The following is a 26,402-nucleotide window of genomic DNA, read 5'->3' on the forward strand; positions in this document are numbered from 1 at the left end:
CACTACGCTTCTGGGTGTTTATTTATTTCTTTAAGTAAAGCAGATACCCATAATGTGGGTGGGCCGCGTCCAATCAGTTGAGGGCCTTAAGAGCAAAGATGGAGGTTTTTCAGAGATGAAGGAAATCCGCCTGAAGACTGTTAACAGGAACTCTGCCAGCCTGCCCTACAAATACTGAACTGGCCAGCTCAAACAATCCCATGAGCCAGTTCCTTAAAATGAATCTGTATATTTTACACATGCATATGTATATCCTGTTGGTTCAGTCTCCCTGGAGAATCTTGACCGATACATTAGTTGTAGTCATTATTAAGTGAATCATGTAACCTTGCAAAGCTATGCTTTGCTCGCCTGTAATGTGATATTGTAAAATCAGGAGGCTTTATTGAAATGATGCACGCACAATGCCTAGCTCGGAGCCTGACAAATCAGTGAGCGGGATGAGGCAGTTCTGTCCTCATCCATCCCCATCCCAGTGTACACACTCTCTGTAGGATCACATCAGGCTGGGGAGACTAGGCAGACCCCCTTGAAACAGCTTGTCCTCGGGCCCCACCCCAGACCTGATTCAGAAGCTGGGCTGGCGCTGTTGGGAGGACGCGCAGCGATTTGCATTTCAAGGAGCCATCCAGGTGATGCTGACACGTGCAGGTCTGAGCAGCACTCTTCTGCCGATGTAAGCGCCACAAGGCAGGGATGTTTTGGTTTGTGTTTGATTGTTTGTCATCCCTTTTGTTTGCTGATGCATCGCTAGGACCTGGGACAGTGCCTGGCACATCATAGGCGCCCGACACTTGCTTACGGAATGAATGGATTTCTGTGTCAGCTACAGCAAAAATAATAGCCTGCTTCGTCCCAGAATAGCCTCAGTTGACACGGAGGACAGGCTGTGTGCACTGCTCTGGCTTGCTCTTCGCATCAGTGGTGCTTCCATATTCAAAATCCTGTCTACGTTGAAATTTTAGTTAATTACTTCGCTAAGCAAGCCGTGAACTAGAGATCTTCATTATCAAAAATACAAACTAGCTTATCTTCCTTGATCAAGTGTAGATGATTCCCCATTTGTCAACTTGTAATAATACTTGAACACAAAGCACTTTTAAATGTCCAATATATGATAGCTGTTAATAATCTTGCTTCTTAATTTTTATGTTGTTCCATTTCTTCATCAATCTCAAAATAGGCTAATAGACATTCTTTGTGTTCCTTCCCCTCTGTGAAGCCCTGAAGGTCCCACGGGGCCGTACTATGGACATCTAATCCAACAGAGCTGTGTGGTACACATCGCACTCATAGCAGAAATCGCCATTGGTATTGTCATCATCAAAAATCTTCTTCTAAATTTCATTTGAAAGTGTGGCCTGTGAAGTTTGGAACTCGTGGCGAGAGTGTAGCCTAGTAGCCTATAACATGCCTCAGCCGGACACTCTATTACATACTAGTACTCCAGTGAGTTCTTAAATACATACATATATTCTGCATCTATATCTATATAGAAATGACTTCTAATATATTTATTTCTAATTTGAAATTGTACATTATTAATAATAACGTGTATATATTACCCTAAAAGACACAGTAATCCTTTTTAAAATGTGAGAACAAAACAAATTTTGTTGTCACCTTTATGCCTGAAAGGTAAGGCAGTGTTCTGACTCACCAGCAGGGGGCGGACAGCTCACAAGAAGTGGCCTTCAACTAGAACACCTGTTAGACTTCGCTGGGACTCTGGGGAAGTCGGGAAGGCTACCGTCTGCAGAGGTGGGAGTTGTCAGTAATTACGTGGCAAGTGATATTATCTGGGCATTCAATTTCGATGAGACAAGTGACATTTCAAAGCTGGCATTTGCCTGAAAATATTCACATCTGAATTAAGCCAACAATGTTTTCAGTGATTAATGGCAATCTCATCCTTTCTGGAAAATAGATTTGAACTTGACTTTTAGAATTAGGATTTACTTTTCCAAGTGTTGTCAAACAGATGTCACAAATAAGTTTCCTAAAGCAGGAAAGACAACATGCATGTGAACAGTCTCTCCAGTTGTTCTAACTTAAATATATATTAGCAGCAACTCCTAGGCACAAATTTTAAAACCACTTGAGGACGCTTTGATTTACCTGTATCGTTCAAAAGAGAGTTAAGGCCAATCCAGACTTTCAGCAGTCTTTTTAGCTTGTACAAACTCGCATAATCTGATATTCCCATCTCTATAAACCAGAGATGATGATGATGAAGGTGGTGGTGATGATGAAGGTAGTGATGATGATGATGAAGGTGGTGGTGATGATGAAGGTAGTGATGATGATGATGAAGGTGGTGGTGATGATGAAGGTAGTGATGATGATGAAGGTGGTAGTGATGCTGATGATGAAGGTGGTGGTGATGATGAAGGTAGTGATGATGATGATGAAGGTGGTGGTAAGGATGATGATGATTATGAAGGTGGTGGGGATGATGATGACAATGATGACAAAATAATAATGATTATGATCACAGGAAGCAGGAAGTTAACATTCAGGTGTACCAGGCTTTGTACTAAATCCTTTGCCCGTTTATCTTACTGACTCACACTAACCCTGTGAAGTATATATACCACATTGATCATACTTACAGATGAGCAGAGACGGAGTTTGGCCACCTGTCCAGGTACACAGCAAGGAAAGAATGAAGCTGGGGCTTAACTCAGGCATGATATTTCAAAGCCCCAGTCTGAGCCACGTCTGATACAGACACCTCTAAATGTGCACTTAAAGTTTTTCACCATATAGGGGCGCCTGGGTGGCTCAGGCGGTTGAGCGTCTGCCTTCGGCTCAGGTCATGATCCCCAGGTCCTGAGATCGAGCCCCCATCGGGCTCCCTGCTCCGCGAGGAGTCTGCTTCTCCCTCTGCCTCTGCCTGCCTGCTCCCTCTGCTTGTGTTCTCTCTCTTTCTTTCAAATAAATAAAGAAAATCTTTTTTAAAAATTTTTTTCTACCTTATAAACAAAAACCATGGTTCCCTCTTGAGCCATAGATTGGCTATCAGGCCAACATTTTACCCGGCTAATGCAATTTTGAAGATGTATAGGAAAATGCAGGAAATTGCTGTTTTTAGCCATCTAATATGTAAGAAGAGAGACCCGTCCCATCCCCTCCCACCCCCGCTGCACACACACACCGTCCTTTCTCTTGATGCGCGAGCAATAAGCAGGCACAGAGGCCTGGGCCATTAACCTAATTGTCGCACTGCCCGGTATGAGACACGGCTAATCACGTGTGAGCACAGTAATGCTGAATCAAACAAAACCGTCACCTGCCAGCAACACAGTAACAAGGCCCTGCTTTGTGGCTCAAGACTGAAGTCGTAACAAAGTTTATCCAACCAACCAAGGGAGATGGTCCCCCAGCCGCCCTGCACCTCACAATCCCCCACACTGTTCTTTTTTTTTTTTAAAGATTTTATTTTTATTATTTATTTGCCAGAGAGACACAGCGAGAGAGGGAACACAAGCAGGGGGAGTGGGAGAGGGAGAAGCAGGCTTCCCGCAGAGCAGGGAGCCCGATGTGGGACTCGATCCCAGGACCCTGGGATCATGACCCGAGCCGAAGGCAGTCGCTTAACCAACTGAGCCACCCAGGCACCCCCCGCCCCCCACACTGTTCTTAAAGATTCAAATCCAGAACGACTGAATCCAAATCTCCAGGGGGTGAGCACGAGAATCTTTTTTTTAAAGATTTTATTTATTTATTTGACAGAGACAGACACAGCAAGAGAGGGAACACAAGCAGGGGGGGAGGGAGACGGAGAAGCAGACTTCCCGCAGAGCAGGGAGCCCGATGTGGGACTCGATCCCAGGACCCTGGGATCATGACCTGAGCCAGAGGCAGACGCTTAACGACTGAGCCACCCAGGTGCCCCGAGAACCTATATTTTTAAAAAACTCTCCGTGGTCCTCAAGCCGTGGGCATCTGGCCACTGCTTGCAATCATTCCAGAGGGATTTGAACAGCAGTATCAAAGACGCTCCTAAAGGATGCTAAGCCAAGATGTGCTCATGTCCTTAGAAAGGGCTTGATAACAGCCCCTTTCCCTGGGAATTGTTAGTCCAGGGTCTAACACAAACTGTCACTTGAGCCCTGGTAGCCCACTAGAAGGATGTTCCCGGACTGCGTTACTTGGTTCCCCAATGTCAGTTAGGGCTGTAGCCATGATGTGGTCTCTGGCTGTCCTTCTTCCATGTGGATCCAACAGGTGAAGCCAGGAAGCAGCAAGAGTAATTTTGATGTGGCGCTGTGGGCCCCCCGAGGGCCTTCTCGGTGACTCTGTCCTGCCCAAGAGGAAGGAAGCCCAGAAGTGTAAGGTGCAGGGGGACACTCAGCGATAATAAGGACAAAGAGAAGGCATCGGCTTTGGCAGTTGGGGTCTCACTCATGTCCTTTCTGGAACGGTCTCAAGAGGCCACGTGGAAGTGAGAGCCAGGCAGGTAGCAGTGGCGGTAAATAGCAGAAGAACCTGCGAGCGGTCGTGAAGGAAGCGGGAGCGTGAGGGGCTCCGTGGTGCTGGCGGGGGAAGCGAAGGTTTCTCCCTCTCGCCTGTTGGCTGCTCGTGACCTTGTCATGGCCTTCAGTCCCTTAGTCCTCTTCGTGCCATGTGACATCTAGCGAAAGAAACAAATTGTAGTGGCGAGAGCATGATGTGAAATCAGAGAGCTCAGGGTTTCCGTTCTGGTTCTGCAGCTCATAGTCTGCATGACCTTGGGCAAGTCCGGTAGTCTCTCGAAGCTGCGGTTCCTGCAGCAGAAAGAGTCGATAACCAAACCCGCCTTTCAGGGGGGCTGCAGTTGCTAAATCAAAGATGGCCATAAAGCCCCTGACAAGAGAGCACCCTTCCTAATGTAAGAGCAACATTATCACCGTTTCTTCCTCAAGCCCTGGCCCTCCTGGCTCCAAGATGCTGGAGCAGCCAGCTTGCCCTCCCTCCGCACCTGCGCACTGCAGACCGCAAACCCACCCCCTCGCAGGTGTCACCGCAGTTCCTAGGCACGGTTTTGTGTTAGCCCACACTGAAGTCGTATTCATGGACTCGGGGAAAACCAGCCAAAGGACAAGAGGGCTGCTTCCATGAGCATTTGAGGAATGCAGTGCCATATCATTTATTGGGAAAGGATTCTGCAATATGGTTTCTTGGTTATGCACAGAACTGCTTAATGCCTGGGGGCCGGGGGCGGGGAAGGCAGTAACCTCTGCCACCAAAAAAAAAAAAAAAAAATCATACCTTAGCAATTTTCTACGAGTTAACTTCTAATTTTCCAAGGCTCTAAAACACCTGGGCCCTAATCAGTGGTCAGCAGGAGACAGTTGGCTGAGTGTCAGGCAGGCTTCTCAGAAACTCCTCTCGCATGAAACTAAAAAGCATTTCACACAGTCACCATTCTGCCTTGTTCCTGAGGTGCTGGGGGATTTCTCCTGCCCCAGGCTTTCTCCTCCTGTCTCTGATGATTACACGTGGGCGTTTCCACCACCATGTCCTTGGCGTCTTGTTTCCCATGTGCTCCTAAAGCACCTCCGTAGCTTCAGGCATCTGTCTGCCGAGTGGGCACTGAGGTCTCTCGACCCCCACTTCGGGTCCCCACACCTCCAGCTGCTGCGGGGATTTCTCCACCGGGCTGCCCAGCCAGGGACTGGACACCGTGGGCCAGCAGCACATCCTTTCCCCATACCACATCTCCTTCCCATGCATCACTCCTTAATTTGATAAGTGTCCCCACTCTAGTGCAGGGGGACTAGCCAGCGTCAGTGAGAGCCTGCCCCCATGCTGCTCCAGGCTTCAGACTGAAAGCCCTCCCCATGCTCCAGACCTGTCTGTGGCTCCACATTGGCTGCTGAAAGACCACACTGCAGTGGGAGCATGGAGGCTTAGGAAGCCATCAGATTTATGTCTGTCTTTCCAGCTCTATCTCCTTGGGGAGGTGATACAACCTCTCGAGGCTCATTTTCTTCATCTGCGAGAGGACGGATAGCATTTGCATTATATCATGTGTGGGGTTATTGCAAGGATTAAAGGTGATAGATATGGTGTGTTTGGCACATAGTAGGTTCTCAGTAAATGGCACCTCTTATTATAATAAAAACTACCTGTTTAAGACCGTTTGCAGTATGCCTACAACTTTCTGTGTTTCACCTGTAAAATAATGTCTGTGTCCCCTAACACTGCAGGCTTCTCTGACTCTCTTGCTGGTTTGCACATGACACCTGGAGCCCTCCTGAACAGGTGTCTTCCTTCCGTTTCCTGCTCTGTTCACCATGATGGTTTATATAACATTTGTCACACCCCTAGTATGTAGTCAGGCCATTCCCTCTGTCTAAAGTGGCCCCATTACGCCTCTCTTTATTTATTCAAATTCTGCCCCATCACTTGTGAAAGCATCTGCTTGGATAGTCACTTCCATTGAGTCTTCTCCACCCTTCCAGAGTCCTCCGTGCGCCCTATTCCAAGAGACTCACGTATTCTACCCTGGTATCGCTCCTAAACACCAGCTGCTCTCGTAAAGGGGCATATCACTGCTTGCGTCTTATCACCCCACTGGATTTTCACATTCCGAGACCAGAAGCCCGGTTTTCCAATGACCCTTGCCGCCGAGTGCTGTAGTCACTGGGTCAGTCCGTCCAGTGGTTTGGAGTGCCCGTTATGAGCTCAGCCAGCCCTAGGTACTGGGAAAAGGATGCTCAGGGATGCATGTTGGGCGGCATTTTCATTAGCCTGTGTTAAATGTGTCTGCTCTGAATGTTAGGTCTGAAGCCACAGAGCTTGTGACTTCCTCTTTTCACCTTTGCATCCCTGTGGGATAATACCTGATGTTATTATTTCAGATAGAATGACTTACTACTCATTCTCTCCCCTGACTTGTCTGAAATTTAATCTCATGGGTCATGCAGCCACGACACCTAAATATTGAACCATGAAGCACTAAAGCCATAACTTGACATTTTATCAGTTTGTTAAACTCTCTTCTTATTGATCAGATTTGGTATCCAGAGTTTGTAACAAAATCGTGTGTATGTTTGTATGTGGTTGGGGTTGATCACTAGCCTCTATTAATTGAGAGATTTACTATATCATCCCCTAAATTTATAAAGTGTGATGATAATCTAGCCATCTTCTTGAGCTGATTGGTGTCACAGATGCACCCCTCACAGACAGAGCCTAGAACTAGGTTCCTAGTTCTAGGGACCAAGGTTCTCTTTTCTCAGATTCTCTCAGCCCTGCTCCTTGGCCAGTCCATTTTGTCTTTCTTGTTCTTCACCTCCAGATACAATATAGTAGGCCTTGCTCCCCAATAACGAGAGTGGACAGGAAGTAGGGAGTTACAGCAACCAGAAAACGTATGGTGATCCTCCACGGAGGGAAGCGTCAGCCAACCAATGAGCCTTCACTGAGCACTCGCTGCGTATCAGTCAGAGTTCAGGACACCAGCCCTGCTGCTGGCAGAGGAAACCCTAGATTAGATGGTTAATGAGCACAACACCCAATGACCTATCATCCCAGCCAGGATACTTCTGAGACAGAAGGGCATTTTATAATTTCGCTAGGACAATAGATATAGACCAGTTTTATCCTAGGTGTTTTAAAGGATAGGTTTTTTTTCCTCAGGTGTCCGAAGCCCAGCAGATTAGGAAGTGACTGCCATGAAAAAGATAGTGTGTTCCTCCCAGATCCAGATCCCAAGAGGAGGGTCCGGTGACACCCTGCAGGGCCACTCAGGGGGTGGGGGGGAACACTGGGGCTGGTCAGGAGGCAGAGGGAGCAGGGAAGACATGGACAAGAACCTTTACTGTGGTTTCCATGGGAAGGAATGGGTGAGGCAGGGCAAACAGGCTTTGGATCAGCTGGTTTGAACAATTTCACTGGGCTCTGGAGTACAGGAGCTGTCCCTAGTTGTCTGCTACCTGGCCCAGGTGTGATTAGGACAGGGGAATGGTGGCCAGGAGTGCGAGAGCCCGTTAGAGGAGGTAGCTGGGGGTGCTGGGCTCTGCATTAGTTGGTTCGCATGTGAAGGGCATGCTGGAGTTGTTTACTGTCTCGGGGGCTTAGCTAGCCCTGGGAGGGGTAGTCCCTCTGGTGTCCGTGAGGCCCCACAGGTCAAAGCCTCAGAATAAAATAATGTCACAGACACAAGGCAAACCAGGACGCATGGTCATCCTATCAATAGGAGAAGTTTGTCCTCTGTGCCCCCTCCCACCACCCCTCTCGGTACCGCATCCCGCCCATTGGCCTGCCTAGGACCCTTCTCCCCCTCAGCATCCTGGGAAAGCGCAGGGTCCCTTTGCAGCAGCCCATGCTTAGCCCAGGAGGTGCCAACCTAAGGCTCCAGATCCTGACTGGCCCCTCGAATGAGTAATAGAAGTTTCAGTGTTTCTAATGCTGTAGAAACTGTCCACGCATTTAAAATAAAGAAGAGGTGTGCTTTCTCCCATTACGCAAAAGTCTTCAAAACCCAGAGTCTGGAAAGGAAATGCTGACAAAGCAAAACCTTGAAGGTGAAAACAGAAATTGCTGCTCTAGCATGTTCCTTTCCCCTCTTGTACCATGAATCAAAACCTCCTTAGCTACCTCCCACTCCGAGGACTGGCAGATCCATCTCCATTCACTCTAGTGTGCAAATGGTTACACAAGAAGTATTTTGTTACTCCTTCCAGGTGTGGAGTTTGCAGTACCCTATCCCAAGGGGATGGGGATGCTGGGTGCACAGCCCTTTGGGAGCAGTCCTTGTGCATACCTGCTGGGCTTCAAGTCCCACTCACCCGTTCTTATTCTCCATGCTCTGGGGATCAGAAAAGAAAACAGAGAAAACTGGTATTTTGAGAGGAAATTATTTCTCTTCGCATGCCATAATTTTTATCCTTCTCCGAAAGATCAAGCATATCAGTATAAATCCAGTTTTCTGGTTCTTAATTATCCTTCAATAATGTGCTATTGATAGTCTCTGAGGCTTCTTGAAGTTACTCTCTGAATCTTTTTCTTGGGCGGAGCATAATATCCTTTATCAAAATAAACATTTTATTCACCCAGCTGAAAATGCTTTTTTATTTTTAAATATTTTATTTATTTGAGAGAGAGAGAGTGTGTGTGTGTGCACGAGTTGGGGGGTTGCAGAGAGGCAGAAGGAGAGGGAGAAGCAGACTCTCAGCTGAGCAGGGAGCCTGGTTCGGGGCTCGATCCAGGACCACAAGATCGTGACCTGAGCAGAAAGCTGACGCTTAACAGACTGAGCCACCCAGGTACCACTGAAAATGCTTTTATTTTGGCAACATGTCAAACGTTTATATATGCACATGTCCAGAGGCAGAAACTTCCACCCAGGGGAATTCTGCTGAGCAATCCTCATGAGAAGTACAGACTCCTCTATAAGAACATACATCTCAAGGTTGTTTAGACTGATAAGGAGCCACCCACATTTTGTGATTGAGGAAACTGGATGCATTCAGACCCTGGAAAATAATGAAAACTAAAATTCTATACACACACACACATCCATCTACAAATGATATGGGGAAAGGTTCGTGATGTATTTTAAAGGAAAAATGGGCTATAAAAGATAATATGTATAGTATATGTAAAATTTTTAAAAGACTGAAAATATATGCATAAAAATGTAGACAGTGATTATATCTGGTGAGGGACTGCAGATGATTTTTATCATTCTTTAATCCTTTTCTTCATCTCTCAAAATTTTATTAATGAATATGTACATTTTGAAATGAGATTTTTGAAATATACCTTTAAATAGTGATTGCAATCATATAGTGGTAGCAAAAATGAGAAAATTAGAAACTTATTTTACTGTAATTTCCACATACATATTTAAATTAACATTTGGGTTTTAATATGAAAATTAAACGCATTATATATGTACATAATATATTATAACGCAGTATTTTAAGCACACACAATTTAAGGAATAATGATTTTCAAGAAATAAAGTGAACACACATGCACCCCGCCCACCATAAGAAACAGAGCTTCAAGTTGACCTCTGACATTTGGCCATGAGCCCTTAACCAGCCTGCCTCCCTTGTGCCCAATGTGACCACTGCCCCACATTGTATATGAATCACCTTCTGTATGTCTTTAGATTTTTAACATGCCTTTATGTTTTCTTGCTATCTAATGAGTGTTATTTAAAAGTACCTATACTATTTTATCACAAATTTGTGTTTCAACTTTATATAAAAGAAATAATATTGTATGTAGTTTTTGCAACTTGCTTTATATTCCTTCAACATTATGTTTTTGTTGTTTTATGACACTCAGTGTGCTGATGTGTATTCCTGAGTCCATTCATTTTGAAGACTGTGTGGTATTTCATGGTTATAAATATGCCACAATTTATATTTCCAGCGAACTGTAGATGAACACATGGGTTGTTTATAATTTCTTCCTGTTACAGCCAGGATGCTGTAGACATCCTTGTAACCACCTATCTCCTGGAGCAGGGACTCTGAATCTGAGATGCAAGAGTTCATGAATAGAATTCAGGGGTCCATTAACCTAGATGGGAAAAATTGCATTGTATTTCCATTAACTTACTAAAGTTCAATATTTCCTTTAATTATGAACACTGACCATAAACTAGAGTAATTTTAGCTACCTGTGACTCAATCCAATAGAAGTTACTTATGTTTTCATATCAAGTCACAGTTGTTGCAGATACCCTAAAACATCACTTATGTTCATCACAACCTCAAAATAATGGTAATTTTACATCAACGACTAGATCCTGCCAACAACACAACACATACAGTACTATGCCAAAAAATCTATTATTTAATAACGATATTTCAAGATAGCTGGCGTTCTTTGAATTTTATATTTTGCAATTTAAAACATTCTGAGAACTCCCAAGACTGCCAAAGGGAACCATGGTACAAAAAGAAAAGTTAGGAACCCCACTCTAGACCAGGGGCAGGTATGGTAGGTCCAGTAATGGCCCTTAATAGATAGATGCCCGCACCCTACTTCCTGGCCTCTAGGAATATGGTACCTTACCTGGCAGAAGGGACTTTGCAAATGTGATAAGGGGGTGATTCCTAGATGATGCAACTGGGTCCCATCTAATTGCATGAGCCCTCAAAAGAAGGGAAACTTTCCCAAATAAAGTCAGAGAGATGGGGTGGAAGAAGAGGCAGGAGAGATTCAAGCATAAGAAGGACTCCTCCTCCATCTTTGTGAGATTATTGATGAAGGGAACCAAGAGCCAGGGAATGCAGGCAGCCTCTAGAAGCTGAGAATGACCCCCAGTTGACAGCCAGCCAAGAAACAAATCCTCAGTCCTGCAGCTGCCTGAAGCTGAGTTAAATGAACAAACATGACTGTTCTGATAAAACTTTATTTACAGCATAATGGCAAACCAGATTTGGCCCATGGGCCATCGTTTACCAACCCTGTCTCTAGATTACAGTCCACTTCACACCTACTATGAATACTGAGCTATTTGCAGTCATTTCTGCCACTTTATATTTTCTATATCTTTCTATATTTCTATATTTCCATTTCTTGCCTTTTTTTGATTTTTTGTTTGCTTTTTCCATTAATTCTATTTTTTCCTTGTTTAGAAGCAAAATACTTTTTCTTTTTTTAATGATTACACTGGAAATTTAAATATGTCTTAATGTAACAAAGTCAGTGACCCTCAGCCTAAATAATATAAGCACCTAGAAGCCACTGAATTCTTTTACTTATATGCAATTCTTATCTAGCGTTTTAGTTCTACCTTGATATTTTTAAACCAGTAAAGTGAACATGATTTTGATAGTTTTATATAGTCAATATTTGCTTTGATTTACCCACATAGAACCATTTCCTTTTCTCACAGTTTCTTCTTGTGACTCAGGTCTTCCTTTGGACTTTATCCTATTTGGTTGTTCCTTTAGTGAAGGTCTGTTGATGAGAAATACTCTGTATCTTATGTCTGAAAGTGTTTTTATTAATACTTATTTTGGAAATTATTTTTAGTTATATGTCATTCTAAGTAGAATGGTACTCTTTTAGTACTTTGTGGATATTACACTACTGTCTGTTAGCATCCATGGGTTAAGAAATCTGCCATCAGAATAATTGTAACCTCTTTGTAGTTAATCTGTTTTCTTTGCCTCTCTGTCTTCAATACTGTTTCTCCTGCATGCTCTCTATTATCTTGGTCTAGAACTCTAGAGAAGTGTTGTACCTTCTTGCTCTGTCCCCACTAACCCTTACTCTCCTTTTCATATTTTTTACTGTTTGCTCTCTGATCTGCAGTTTGTGTAATTTCTCCAGCTTCATCTTCCAGTTCACAAATTCTCCCATCATTTGTATCTAATTTGCTATGTAATCCATCAACTGAGTTTCTAATTTTAATCATTGGTTTCTTTGTGTTCAAAAAAATGCAAAAAAGCAAAGAAATAGGTTTCTTTTTCAAATCTGCCTGGTTAATTATAATAATCTCTTATGCCTTTACCAAATTTCTCATACTTTTATTTCTTTGAGCATATCAAACATACTTACTTTGTACTCCATATCTGATCATTCCAATATCTACTGCTGGTCAGATTCTTCAGTTTTATATTTCTGCCACTTTCACTCATGATAGCTTGTATAGCTCTCGTTCTAGGTAACTTTTTTTATTGTGATCTCGGGCTCTTTGGAATTTTATTTGTGTGAATTTTTTTTTTTTTTGAAGTTTGGGTTTTTAAAGCACGTTACTGTATAGAAAATAGTTTTGCTTCAGCCAGGTTCCTGGCTATGCTATCAGAGTATCCAGAGTATTTCAAATTAACTTCCTAGCTCAGGTTCTTTTTATTCAGCTAATCAGTAGTATGAATTCTTTTCACAAAACCTTGTGTATGAGGCTTAGTGGTTAGGAATTCTCAGAGAGGCTTTGTCTCCCCAAACTGCCTCACCATAAGGCTGAAACCAGCACAGAGCTTTATTAATTCTTTATCAATTCTCTCTTCTGGGAAGACTTTTCCCCCTAGTCCATCAGCTGAGGAGGTCACCCCTCGGGAGTCTAGGTTGTCTATGTGTAATGGGAAAATTTGATTCCACTTCCACCTGCTCTGGCCCAGGTTTTCTCTGTCTGTACTCTTGGGGCCTGTAAAAAGCCAGACTCTAGGCAGCCTGAGACCAGGAAAATAGCCCCATCACAAGCCCCAGATTCCTCCCTCCCTTCACCAGGAGGATTTTCTCTTTCTTGTTCTAGCCATCAGGGATTTCCTTTCCTTTTCTACCAGATTAGCCATGCATTAAGCAAAGACTTTTCTTCCATATTTCATCCATCATTTTTAGATGTGGAGACCAGGGAGATATTGCACTCAGTGTACAATGTGCCATATTGCTGAAAAGCAACATTTTGAAATTAGTTTTTAGTAAGTAAAGTATATATGTCTCTGATCTAGATGCCCCAGTAAACAATTTTCAAGCCTCGCTTTACACTTACAAGCTCCTGGACCTTAAAAAGAAAACTTTGGAACATACGGTTGGGGGATGTATTTGCTGTGTATCACTGAGGATTAGGCCCACACGCGAATCTGAGCTGAGCTGATTGGAAGATGTGTACTTAAGATCCAAACCTACTTACTAAATCTTGCAGCCGCTCTCATTAACCACAGCTTTATCACACTGCACTCTCAGCCACGAATGGCCTGTAAATTGTCCCGGGGCCGAAGGAAGTTCTCATACCTATGGTTGTTCTCAGGCATTAAACTTACTCCATTACATCCTAACAAAGTATTAACAAATCAGAGGACACCCTCTGAGTTATAAAGGAAGTCTTTTTTGTGAATGGGATTTCTTTAACAGAAAGAAATTTGCTTCTTCACCGCAAGAACCACCATCAGGATGCACCCCATTGCCCCACCTGGTTCTTGGGGTCTTATTCCCAGGTTATTATCATGTTTGTGTCTCTGTGGGTTGTGTCATTTCTTCATTCACTGAGCTGTAACATACTGAGTGCCCACTGAGCACCGCCTGGGTAACGGGCACTGTGCCAGACCCTGGAGATGTGAGGACGCAGACGTTATCTTGGCTCTGGACAAATTCACTTTCCATTGGAAATAACAGGAATATAAACACTAATTACAATAAAAACCACTTAATACTGCAAGTGAGGTATAAACACATTTATGTCATGATGAGCACCGGGTGATGGATGGAAAGTGTCGAATCACTACACTGCACACCTGAAACTAATATGACACTGTATGTTAACTATACTGGACTTAAAATTTAAAAATAGGTAAACACAGTTATTTGCATCATAATACACTGTTCTCTTTTTGAGATATAATTGATATGTAACATATTAGTTTTAGATGTACAACATAGTGATTATATATATATATATAGTGAAATGATTACCATAAGTTTAGTTAACATCCATCACCATACAGAGATACAACCTTTTTCCTTCTCATAAGAACTTTTAGGGTCTACTCTCTTTGCAACTTCCAAATATACACTACAGTATAGTTAACTACTTTCATTCCCCAAACCCACCTCTGGCCACCATCAGTCTGTTCCCTGTATCTGTGGGTTCAGGTTTAGATTCTGCATATAAGTGAGATCATATAGTATTTGTCTTTCTCTCTGACTTACTTCACTTGGCATAATGCCCTCAAGGTCTATCTGTGCCATCACAAAGGGCACAAAGGGCAGGATACTGTTTTCCACAGCGTCTGGGCCAATTTTCGTTCCCACCAACAGTGCACAAGAGCTCCCTTTTCTCCACATCTGCCAACACCTGTTCTCTTGTCTTTTTGTAACAGCCATTCTAACAGGTGTGAGGAGATAGCTCACCGTGGCTTTGATTTGCATTTCCCTGATGATGAGAGATGTGGAACACCTTTTTATGTACCTGTAGGCTATTTGTAGGCCTTCTTTGGAAAAATGTCTATTCAGATCCTCTGCCCATTTTTTTTTTTTTTATCAGATTGCTTGGTTTTATTCCTATTGAATTATCTGAGTTCTATATATATTTTGGATATTCACCTCTTGACAGATACAAGATTTGCAAATATCGGGGTGCCTGGGTGGCTCAGTCGTTAAGCGTCTGCCTTTGGCTCAGGTCAGGATCCCAGGATCCTGGGATCAAGCCCCGCATTGGGCTCCTTGCTCCGCGGGAAGCCTGCTTCTCCCTCTCCCTGTCCCCCGCTTGTATTCCCTCTCTCACTATGTCTCTCTCTGTCAAATAAATAAATAAAATCTTAAAAAAAAAAAAGATTTGCAAATATCTTCTCCCATTCAGCAAGTTGCCTTTTCAGGTTGCTGATGGTTTCCTTTGCTGTGCAGAAGCTTTTTAATTTGAAGGAGTCCCACCTGTTTATTTTTGCTTTTGTTGCCTTTGCTTTTAGTGTCTTTACTGAGACTGAAAAACTTTAACATTTTAAAAGTATTTAGAATCTGATAGTGAAATGCTAAAAGTTGGATGCATACGCAGGGTGGAGGATTCTGCTCACCAGATTCGGCACCTTCCCTAGGGACCTCCCTGCACTGGGGTGACCAGACGATGACTACTTACTATAGCTGTTATCACTCTCATCCCTTAGAAAACCTGCTAAGCACGATGGTGCTGGGCAGAGTTTGATTCTCAAAGCACAATGCTATGCGTTAGAAACCTGTATGTGAGCATCCTTGGTGTGGGTTTCCATCCTTCAGGTTTTCCAAATTTTTTTTGAGAGAGAGAGAGAGCGCGTGCGCACACGAGCAGGGGGAGGGGAAGAGAGAGAAGACGACTCCCCGCTGAGCAGGGAGCCTCGTGCAGGACTCAATCCCAGGACCCTGGGATCATGACCTGAACCAGAGGCAGAGGTTCAACCAACTGAGCCGCCCCCAGGTTTTCCAAATTTTTACATTTAATAGGCACTGATCCTGCCATATCCAATGTAAGCATTCTGAACCTGGCACTTGACCTTTATTAGTTACTCAGAGGCCTCATTTGTAAAATAAGTTTGGTATCTTATTAGAAACCCCACCATTTTCTCTAGGTTATTGGGAGGAGCAACTGAAATAATAGAAGTCAAAGTGTAAAAAATAATGTTATAAATTTCTAAAGTATTATCATTATTATTTTTAGAGTAATATCAGAGTATTAGAGCATTTTATGTTATCTGAGTAGTTTTAGTAGTTTCTTAACATAAAAATAGCTCTGGAGATATTTTTAAATAGTCATTACAAGTTAATAAAATGACTTGCGTGCTCATATTAATTTTAAAGCATAGAAGAAAAAAATTTTCTTTGACTACTCTTGAGGCCAAAATGGAAGGATTCTGTTTGGATTAACATGTTGGAACATATTTAAACATAGACCTAGACTACAATTTTTTTGTACTGAATCCAAAAATATACCATTCTTTTTCTGCCCATGTCATTCAATACTGAAGTAAGCTTAAGAGATTGCAGGGTCTGAGTGATTAGACAGGAGCAGAATGAATATCTATGTGGTTGCATGAAACCTCTCCTCTTCGTGCTAAGAGTCAGGAATAACTCAGTTCTGTAACAATAATAATATTAGCAAACATTTCTGAGAGCTTGCCATATGATAGATCCTGAGGTAATTCATATGATCACTTAACAACATGCATCAGATACTAGTTCCAAGCCTTTCAAGAAATTCACTCAACCCCTGCTACCCCCAATGCACTAGGCATTGTTTATTTCCATCTAAGAGATGAGAACTTTCAGAGAGGTGACAGAGTGTCTTACAGTCCCCCATCTGGACGGGCCTGGGATTGGAGCCCAGGCAGCTGTCCCCGGACCCACAGTCTTCACCCCTGGCTCTTCCCAACGCCCTCTGCCTTCTGGCTCATGTCAACTTCGTTCTCTTCTTCTGGATCCTGTCCCTTCTGTGACAACACTTGGAGCGCCCCATTCTCCAGGTGCAAGAATGAAGGATAACAAGAAGTAGAAGAACCTTGAAATGCCCCACTTACCAGCTTTGGGCAACTGTTGAACCCACCTAATCCTCGATGTGAGGGAAACACTAGTACGCTCCCCTGACGAAGCATCGAAGGAAGAAGAGTCCGTAGGGTCTTTATCACTTGCCTGCATGTTTCACACCTGATAGACGTTCTTCATCACAATTATTCAAAACAACCAAAGAAAGGATCTCGCACTATAAAATCAAACCGTGTTTCCTCAACTTGTAAGCAAAGGCCACGTGTCCGGTGCACGTCAGGCCTTGTCCACCACTCGTCAGGTGAGTTTATGTTTGAGCTTCTTGCCTGAAGGCACTCCCAGCGCTAAGAATTTCTTGGACCAGTGTCTCAAAAGAACCTACACGTCAACCCCAAAATAAAGATCTGAGTTTCAACTCTTTCTGTCTTTATTCTGCAGGCTTACAGAGTTGATGAGAAGGCTGCGGAACAAGCTCGGTGGGAAGAGGCCTCCAAAGAAACAATCAAGAAAACCACCAAGCCCTGTCCCCGTTGCCATGTGCCTGTTGAAAAAAATGGTGAGTCTGGGCTACTGAAAAAGTGAGGATTTGGTGAGCTCTCCTTGGAGAGCACGAGCTGCGTGGTTACTCTAGGAACTCTAGGAGGATGTGTAACTGAGGAGCTCCGCACTCAGGGAATTTGGAGCCATTGGCCAGAATGCAAATCTCAGCTCTCCCAGGTCAAGTTTTTTAACTGCCTAAGCCTGAGATCCTCCTCTCTCAAGTAGAGATGAAAAGAGAAGCCGCCTCACAACAGTAGAACCGTGAGATGTCGTGCATGGCGGATACTCAGCCAAGTGCCTGGCTTAGACAATCAATAAACACTAACTGCCCTTATTATTAGTAGTTATTAACAGTGTTAGACACTTTGTATCTGGTAAGTTGTCCACTGGTGTAGCCGAAAATATAGATATTAGGGAAACTTCCCAGCCGAATGTTTCTCAGTATTCTGCTATCCAGAGTTACTCAGTAGGGAAAGGGTTACCAGGTCACTCCTGTCCGACGTCCCTCTTGGGTAGTAACAACAACACAAATAATTAACTTGTATTGAGCATATACTGGATGCTTATCCTAAGTTCCCTATAAATATCAGATCATCTAACACTCACAGAAATCACAATATATTCCCATTCACAATCTACATTAGCAACTCATAATTCCTTTTGTAAAGAAATCTGTTTAATTTTGTTTAATTACCTGGTTCCCAAATTTTTTGGCCATGAAATTCTTTTTTTTTTTTTTTCCCCTATCACACCAATTTATATACCTTTGAACACCAGCATGCATTGGGGCTTTGGTTTCTCCATCCTTGCTGTGGGAGATTTAGTGCCTTATATTATTATGACACTTGCCTGCTTCATTAAAATATCCTTTACATGCCTATGTTTCTCAGTACACCTATTCCTTTAGCCTTTTACTAACTACTCTCTAAATTTTAAGAATGTAAAGTGACCATTTGGAGATGCCTCTGGATTAACCGACATTAACTGCAGTCAGTGTTTTAGGAGCCCACCTGTAGGCCCTGCTTTGTGTGGGTGAACAGGCTTAGAAACGCGGGATCCATATTTGAACGGCTCTCTTCTTAACGGCACTCCAAACCCAAGACATCACCTCCCAGGAAGGGCTGGTGTACCCCCCCACACATACACACACACTCAGTAAACGCTGGAGGCCACCGTGGCTATGGGGACACATGGGGGAGCTTGCAGATGGAAGGACTGTCCTTCCCACTCCTGTCCTAATGGACAAGTAGCCCCTGTAATTAATCCACCGAAGGACACGGAGGGAGGCCCCCTCAGCTCCACGATGGTGCGTCCACACCTGTGGCTTCAGTTTCTCCTCCCCCCTTGAGCTCCCCGGGCTGGGATGCCGGCACCGGGTCCCGGCACCGGGGTCGCGGGGCCTGCGGGTGGTCAGCATGCATCCTCCGGGCTCTGCAGCGCTAGGCTGTGCTCAGAGTTCGGCTTTGGGCTGCCCGGTTCACGGTGATCTGATACCTCGCACCAACCAGCGGGGCACCTGCTGCCATCCATCCGGAATGTGCCAACCAGCGTAGAGCCATCACAGCCTGGAGCCCGGAGCCCGTTCTAAGCGTGAGACGCGCGTGCTCGTGTGAGCTAGCGGCGACGTTGTCGCGGGCGAGAAACAGAACAGAGCCCCAGGTACACCTGTTCCCACGTTCTCCTCGTGGAGCCTTCGCTGCACCTGCGCGGTGGGCTGCGAACCCATGGCTCGCCGGGGAGTGCAACCGGCAGTCTCCGGAGGGGCCCGCAAGCCTCCGTTTGCTCGGTTGTGTCCTTCAGAAGGTCTGCATCAGTGCAAACGAGAGCGCCGACACAGCCCAGGGCAGCAGGAGTGGGCTCCGCTCAGGCCACGTCCCTGGCTCAGAGACCATGGTGTCCTGGAAATAAATAAAGTAAACGTGCGCCGTGAGTCCTCGCGTTCCTCTGTGCGCTGGAATGCGCCTGGAAGGTGGGCCGGCATCCGCTCGAAGAGAGGACGTCAGTGGAACCAGGGGCAAGAACTCGCGGTCCTCACTGCCCGGCCGGTGCTGCGGGGGCACCTGGAAGTCAGAGAAGATGCAAAGAACTTTCACCAGGCAGCGTGTGCAGTGCTGATAAGCACGGGCCAGTGCCCCAGCTCACACGGATTTCGAGAATGCACATTCAATAGTAAGAGACCATTTTGCTATTACCGAAGGGCAGGAACCTTGCCTGTCTCTCCCCTGGGCCCAGAAGAGCACCTGACAAATACTCCTTGAATTAAAAAGTAGCTAGTAAAGGGGATAACACGTAAACAGATATATATTTTCAGACTTTATTTGAGAGAGAAAGACAGAGAGGGAGCACAAGCAGAGGGAGAAGGAGAAGCAGACTCCCCGCTGAGCAGGGAGCCCGATCGGGGACTCGATCCTGGGACGCTGGGATCATGGCCTGAGCGGAAGGCAGACGCTTAACTGCTTAACTGACTGAACCACCCAGGCGCCCCCTGATTCCCGATTTCTTTGAAATACCAGGATTTACTATAAATGGAAAGCCCTGATTTTTCACCGATAGATTTTTAACCCATGAACAGAAAAGCTGAAACTTTAAGCTTATTAATAATAAGCTATTATTAATCTAAACTGTTTTTAAAGCATACAACAGAGACAAATGTGAGCTCTATGGGCAAGAAAAGCTGGTTGCATGATCTCATTCTCAAAGTAAATTCATGGCCTGTGTCATAGTCATCTGAAAACCAGAAAGGACTTCTTCCCACAGCAAAGCCACAAAGAAACGTGAGGCTCATTCCCATTTCAAACACAGGCTAAGCCTCGCTGCTCCCTCCTGCCATCGTCAGTCTGGGAAAGCGTCTCCCTTCCCCTCCACCTCAGACAGATGAGATTCTGTTTCCATTTTCTGATCAACAAGTGCCTGTTGCCAGTTAAATCTCCCTTCAGGTCCTTCAGGAACTTCTACTCCCTCATTAAATCTAATGAAAGAGTCGCTGGCCCCAGCCACGGGGCTGATAGGCATAGGCGCATCAGCCAGTGGACAGAATTCTCTAGGAGGGAAGCCATGTTTTCTTCATTTAAATGCCCACAAAGTCCAGTGAAGTTGTCAGCAGCTTCTCACTCACATTTATGTTTACGTTGGCAAAGCTTTTAGAATCAGAGTCCCTGGTGCTTCTCCGTATTATGGGAGCTAGCATATTGCCTTGCATCTGTTTAGCACGGGAAAGTTATAAGAAAGTTAATAACATAAATATTCTCTCTTCCTAATTCCTTTCTTCTTATTCTATGGCGCCATCGTGATTCTAGTTTCTATAATAAAATGTTATTTGCAATGTTAGTATTTTTGAGGATTTGGGTATTGTAGGAAGACATTATATTATTTACATCATAAGCATATAATCATTAAATATGTATTGAAAATTATACAGTCCTGGAATTGTGTAATCCTAAATGGGAAATATTAAGATAAAAGTATCATAGGTGAGTTTTCCCTTTATTTTCTGCATATTTATAATTTAGAAGTAGCAAAGTAGGGGATTTTAAATGCCCTTAAATTATCCTACAACAAATTCCTTTAGTTACATATTCATAAATATTTTAAATCAGTGGAAGTTCTCATGCCATATTTCTAATAATAAAAATAAGACAGTATGGAAGCAATTACCTGGAAAATTTGGCAAGAAAAAATGACTTAACAAGATAATTGGTAAAATTGAATAACAGAACACATCCAGTGTTATGTCAGATTGAAGTAAAGAACTGCTTTTGCCTGAATTATCTAGGAAATCCAATCAGAAACTATTCTCTGTGTTTAACTTCATATAAGTAACTTCCTCTGCACTCCACTGCGGACTCGATGTCTGAGCCCCAGAAGCAAATAAAAAAATGAATTGCACAAATGCAGGAGGGGGAGGAATTCTAAAATAAGTCCCGGAATAAGGGACCGTTCATCTCATGCTGCAAATGCCCTGTTCCATGAAAGAACAGACCCTGGGTACATCTCAGGCGTTGCCAGTTAGAATTACTTGACCTTGAGAAAATTCTACAGCGGAGTAACACTCCTACTCGCTCGGTGCTTTTGAGGAGTAATGAGGTCATCCACGTAGAGTACCTAGTTTCTCCCATCTTAAATACAATTTCAGTAGCATTAAAGAATGCATTCTCCATTTAATACTTATTTTATTTTATTTTTTTTAAGATTTTATTTATTTATTTGACAGAGAGAGACGTAGCAAGAGAGGGAACACAAGCAGGGGGAGTGAGAGAGGGAGAAGCAGGCTTCCTGCTGAGCAGGGAGCCTGATGCGGGACTTGATCCCAGGACCCTGGGATCATGACCTGAGGCGAAGGCAGACGCTTAACGACTAGCCACCCAGATGCCCCTCCATTAGATACTTTTAATACTGCTTCCCCACCTCCTTTTTCATAAATTTTGCCAAGCCAAGTAATATTATAGGTTATATGTTAAGGAATTAAGTATATTAACATCTATTTAAGACATTAAACAATATACATTTCAATAAGGAATTGACCCCGTCTGTGAAACACAAAGCATTTGTCTCTAAATCCCATTTCAGGAGAAGTAAATAAACTCAGATTTATAAATAAAATTTGTCCTAGATGGGAGCGGCGTCCCTCACCCTCACTCCTTTCTTAATGAATGAACGTCCTAACTTCAGAATGCCCTTGGATGGCTCGTGACATCCCCTTAGAAAGTCATTTCGGGAGCAGTGTGTGGGTGCGGGACGGAGTGTTCTCCGGGTGTTTGCCCGTGTCCTTTGTCTGCCCGCAGGAGGATGCATGCACATGAAGTGCCCGCAGCCGCAGTGCGGGCTGGAGTGGTGCTGGACCTGCCGCTGCGAGTGGAACCGCGCCTGCATGGGAGACCACTGGTTCGATGTGTAGCCTCAGCCCCGCGAGCCGGCGCCCCCTGCCGTCCAACTTGGAAACGTACAAAGGGTCCCGCCGTTCCCTGCACTTTCTCCAAACTCTCTCTCTCTCTCTCCCCCCCGCATGCACGCGCACACACACAGACACAGCACCCCTCACGCTCCTTCCAAAACCACAGAAACAAAGTTACAGGAGAAGCTCCTGGGATCCCTTTCTTTGTGCCCTCGAAAAACAACACTAAGTGTTCTCAGGCCTCAGCAATACGCAGACCGCGGAGCACAGAGGAAGGCGCATGCACCTTTTGTATGGATTGTCATTTTCGCGGGAATTCAAGTCACGCTGGGTTTAAGTACGCAGAGAGAGATTTCTCAGGTTTAATTTCCTGCTCCGTACCTTCAGCAAAGATTGGGAAGAAGCCATTGGTGAGGAAATAGTTCGGAGGGACCATTGTCGGTGGTTCTCTATAAGTTGGCCCACAGTGGGGTCTGAGAACTATATTCTCCGCTTTAAGAGCAATGCTTTTATTTAAATTATCAGAGAGCATCTATTCGCAAAGAACCACAGGCAATAGTCAAACTCTGTGTTTATCCCTAAGAATACTACCTTTATATATCGCATGGATGGAATATCAACTATGCATAAATCAGCTTGTCAACTAGTGGGAAATTATGAAAGTTAATTTGAATGTTGAATGTTGACATTATAGGAAAGAAATCAAAACTTCATGTACTTTTCCTTCCATTTAATTATTTGAGACCTTAGGAAGAAATTGTTTTTCTGAAAATATTACGAAGTCTGTAATTTGATTTTAAACATTCACTTTGCAGCTTGGGGAATAAGCTAGTACATTTGGCTTCACTGTAAACTTAATGGGTAAGGTGCCTGTAGAGGAGACATGTTTAGAAATGGCTTTATAATGATTCTCAATGTTAACAAAAGTGCAGGGTGTTAAGGCAGAAATCTTTAAAGAAGGAGCATTTCCAGGGATAACAAAATAGAACCAAGACCGATTCTGTACCAGAAAGGTTTATGCTCTTTCTGCACCTGCCCGGTCCCCCAGCTGCATGCTCCAGGGGCTCAGACCCCCGAATGGGTTACTCCAAGGAGAGCTCTTCTCTAGGACAATAGAGTCACACCAGAAGATTTCCTCATGTTGACCTGGATCTAAATGGAGTGTTTATCAAGTTTTCTTTTTTTTTTTTTTGAGGCATTCACAACACATCAAAAAGAGATGTGTTTACACCAAATGCGGCAGACCTCATTTCCTATAGCACAGTGTACAGATGAAAAGGTATAACCACTGTCTTTGATTCTCATTATCCGTCTTCTCAGGGCTTTTCTTTGTAGACATAGCACCAGAAATCCTTGCCGGGGGAGAAAGGGAATGACCTCAGAATATTTCCCAAGGACATCTGTCCTTCTGTCCCTACCCATCCTCCCAGGGACCGTCCTGCCTGAGCGCCCTTTTTTTCCCCTCAGAGGCCAGTCCTGGGACAAGATGGTGTGTGGCAACCACAGTGGCATTAATCAGCCTCATTTGGCTTCACTCTCTCAGAAAATCCAACCTCCCCAACATGACCCCAAAACTGCCAGACTCAGGTCACGAAGCCTTAAAGATCATGGCGAGGGAACGGAGAGCCAATATCTGTAAACGTGAGCAAAAGGAAGGTCACTAGGCATGAGCCCGCATGTCCCAGGGGCTGGTATCAGTGAGGGCGCGTTACTGACAATCCCGGCAAGTAGCTTCTCACACTGACCCAGTAGGACAAATCAGACGGCTCCCTCTGTCATGTGGAGCACCCAGTATTTTATATCCACTATAGCTCTTGGGTTTAGTGATGCTGTCCTGATTGCTTCCTTCCAAATCTGCGTGCTGTGTTGGGTGTGTGGAGCCCGAACAGGGTTTGCTCTCATGGGTTCAGGCACGGGAGAAGTTTCTAGGGCTTTGCTCCTTTCCTGGTGGTGGTCTTTTTTTTTTTTTCCTCCAGAATAGAATACTGAGACAAGTTAAAGGGAAAAAACAGCCTCTGTAAAGAAATGGGAAATCACAAACCACTATAAAGGAACAGGCTTGAACATGAAATGTGTAACTGAATGTGAATATATCAAAAGCATAGAAATAAAATCTTTGCAGAAGAATCTTATTTTTCTCTGAAGCTTGTAAAGGAATATTTGACAACTATGTCTAAGGTTGTACTAGAATTATCAATAAAAAGCATCAATAGAGCTTTTGAGTCCATCTCTGAAGATAGATTTTCGGTAAATGCTGGGGTGTTGGGAGGGCGGCCCAGGACACCTCGCTCCAGGAGCCTCCCTCGGGGCCGGAAGGGATCGCCTGGCCAGGCAATGGCCGTTTTTATCTAAAAAGCAAACCATCCATTTAAAATCTAACGGTGACTTTCCTGCTGTATCAGCAAACTTTTCTAGTAAATGTTTAAAACAGGAGGTTGAGTCAGGAAAAACCACAAGGATTCTCTGTGTAATGTTTCAGAAAAGCTCAGTGACTTTGCATTGCTCTCTTCGTGGGTGTGGTGATATTGCATTTCTTGAGAACTATTGCAGTGGCTGGAATGAGTAACAATGAGCCTGTGTTTGAGTAATCTGGAATGGAACATTCTTGGAGAGCTCCTACACATATATTAGGCAAGCCGCACACCATGAGGGCCCGTTGGTGCCAAGCACCACAGGAAATGCTCTGAGGAAACATGAAGTTTCTAGGAGTGATGGCCCTGGTATTGACACTCATCTCCAGGGTGTAAATTAGAGACCTGATATTGTGAATAGAAATGAATAAGCACAGATGTGGAATGCTTATTTGAAAAGAAACAGCAGGTGTGGAGAAAAGCCAGCATTGTTGGTTGGGTGGTGTTACGTGCGCCCACCACCATCCTTGCTAGGCCATTCCTAGTACCATGGAGAGTATCAATGTCGGTTTTTAAAAGAAAGCCCTATTTCAAAACAACACTGAACCCATCTTCCGGTTACCTGCTGTGAATAAACTGTCCAACCACAAATATTTAAAAGTTTTCTCTGCAGTTTGGATAATCATGCAAAAAAAAAAGGTGAGAAGTATTTTCCGAGAAGACATTTGGCACACAGATGCATGGCTCTATCTTGGTGGGCCCACAGTGTTCCCTGATCTCATCATCTGATGTGTAAACTGAATCAACTTTGTTAGCATCAGAGGTAACTGGACCCCAGAAGACGGACTCACACGAGTCCAACGCATAAGAGAACAAAGTACAAAACCTAGAACATCAATTTAAATGTATATTTACAATGAGAAGCTCATGTCCTGATCTTCACACGTGCTTTTCCATCTGCCTAGAATCTTTCCAACCTCTTTCTTCAAACCCTCTCCTCCCCGCTTTGGCTGGCCGGCCTCAGATCTCCATTTAACCAGCTCCCCCAGAAACCCTTCTCTCCCCATCCTGGCCTTCAACTGAAGGTCCTTCCTGAATGTTCCCAGGGCCACACGACTTCCCACATCAGAGCTGTGTGGTGTTTTTCCCAGTACCAGCAAATTCTCCACTTCTCCACACAGCAACGGGGTGTCCTACAAGTCAATTCGATTCTGACACGACCTGGAATGTCAGGCCCCACAGGTAAGAGCTCAGTTTCACCAGACCACCTCCACGTCACACATGGCCCAAGTCCCCGGTTGCCAGCTATACTTCTCATTGACTGGCTATGAATCTGGGGTCCCCATGACCCCCTCCTCAGGCTCAGTACCTCACTAGAAGACTCACAAAACTCAGGAGAGTGCTTTACTTAACTATTACTGGCTTGTGATAAAGAATCCAAACTCAAGGATCGCCCGAATAGAGAGGTGCATGGGCAGGGATGGGGTGGGATTGGGTGAGTGTACAGAACTTCTGTGTGCCCTACAGGGCCACCACCTTCCCAGCAACAACTGGGAAGCTCTCTGAAACCCCTTGTTTAGGGGTTTCTACAGAGGTTTCATTAAGTAAGTATGATTGATAATATCATTGGCCATTAGTAATTAACTCCATCTGCAGCCTTCTGGAGATGGTTAGGGACTGGGGCTGCAAGTTCCAGCCCTCTAATCATGCCTTTT

At 44.3% G+C, this 26,402-nt stretch overlaps 1 protein-coding gene across 4 annotated transcripts in view; it reads left to right on the top strand.

Annotated features, from left to right (window-relative positions):
- The window catches only part of PRKN (parkin RBR E3 ubiquitin protein ligase), a 1,294,051-nt gene extending 1,268,009 nt beyond the window's left edge, over window positions 1-26,042 (top strand). For all 4 annotated transcript variants that reach the window (XM_032407521.1, XM_032407520.1, XM_032407518.1 and 1 more), the window contains exons 11-12: window positions 17,344-17,461; window positions 22,227-26,042. In XM_032407521.1, coding sequence (XP_032263412.1) covers window positions 17,344-17,461; window positions 22,227-22,339 — 231 coding nt within the window. In that variant the 3' untranslated portion in view covers window positions 22,340-26,042. The remainder of the gene's footprint in view (window positions 1-17,343; window positions 17,462-22,226) is intronic.
- Window positions 26,043-26,402: the final 360 nt, after the last annotated feature.

Source organism: Phoca vitulina, unplaced genomic scaffold (genome assembly GCF_004348235.1).
Source record: "Phoca vitulina isolate PV1807 unplaced genomic scaffold, GSC_HSeal_1.0 scaffold9, whole genome shotgun sequence".
NCBI lineage: Eukaryota > Metazoa > Chordata > Mammalia > Carnivora > Phocidae > Phoca > Phoca vitulina.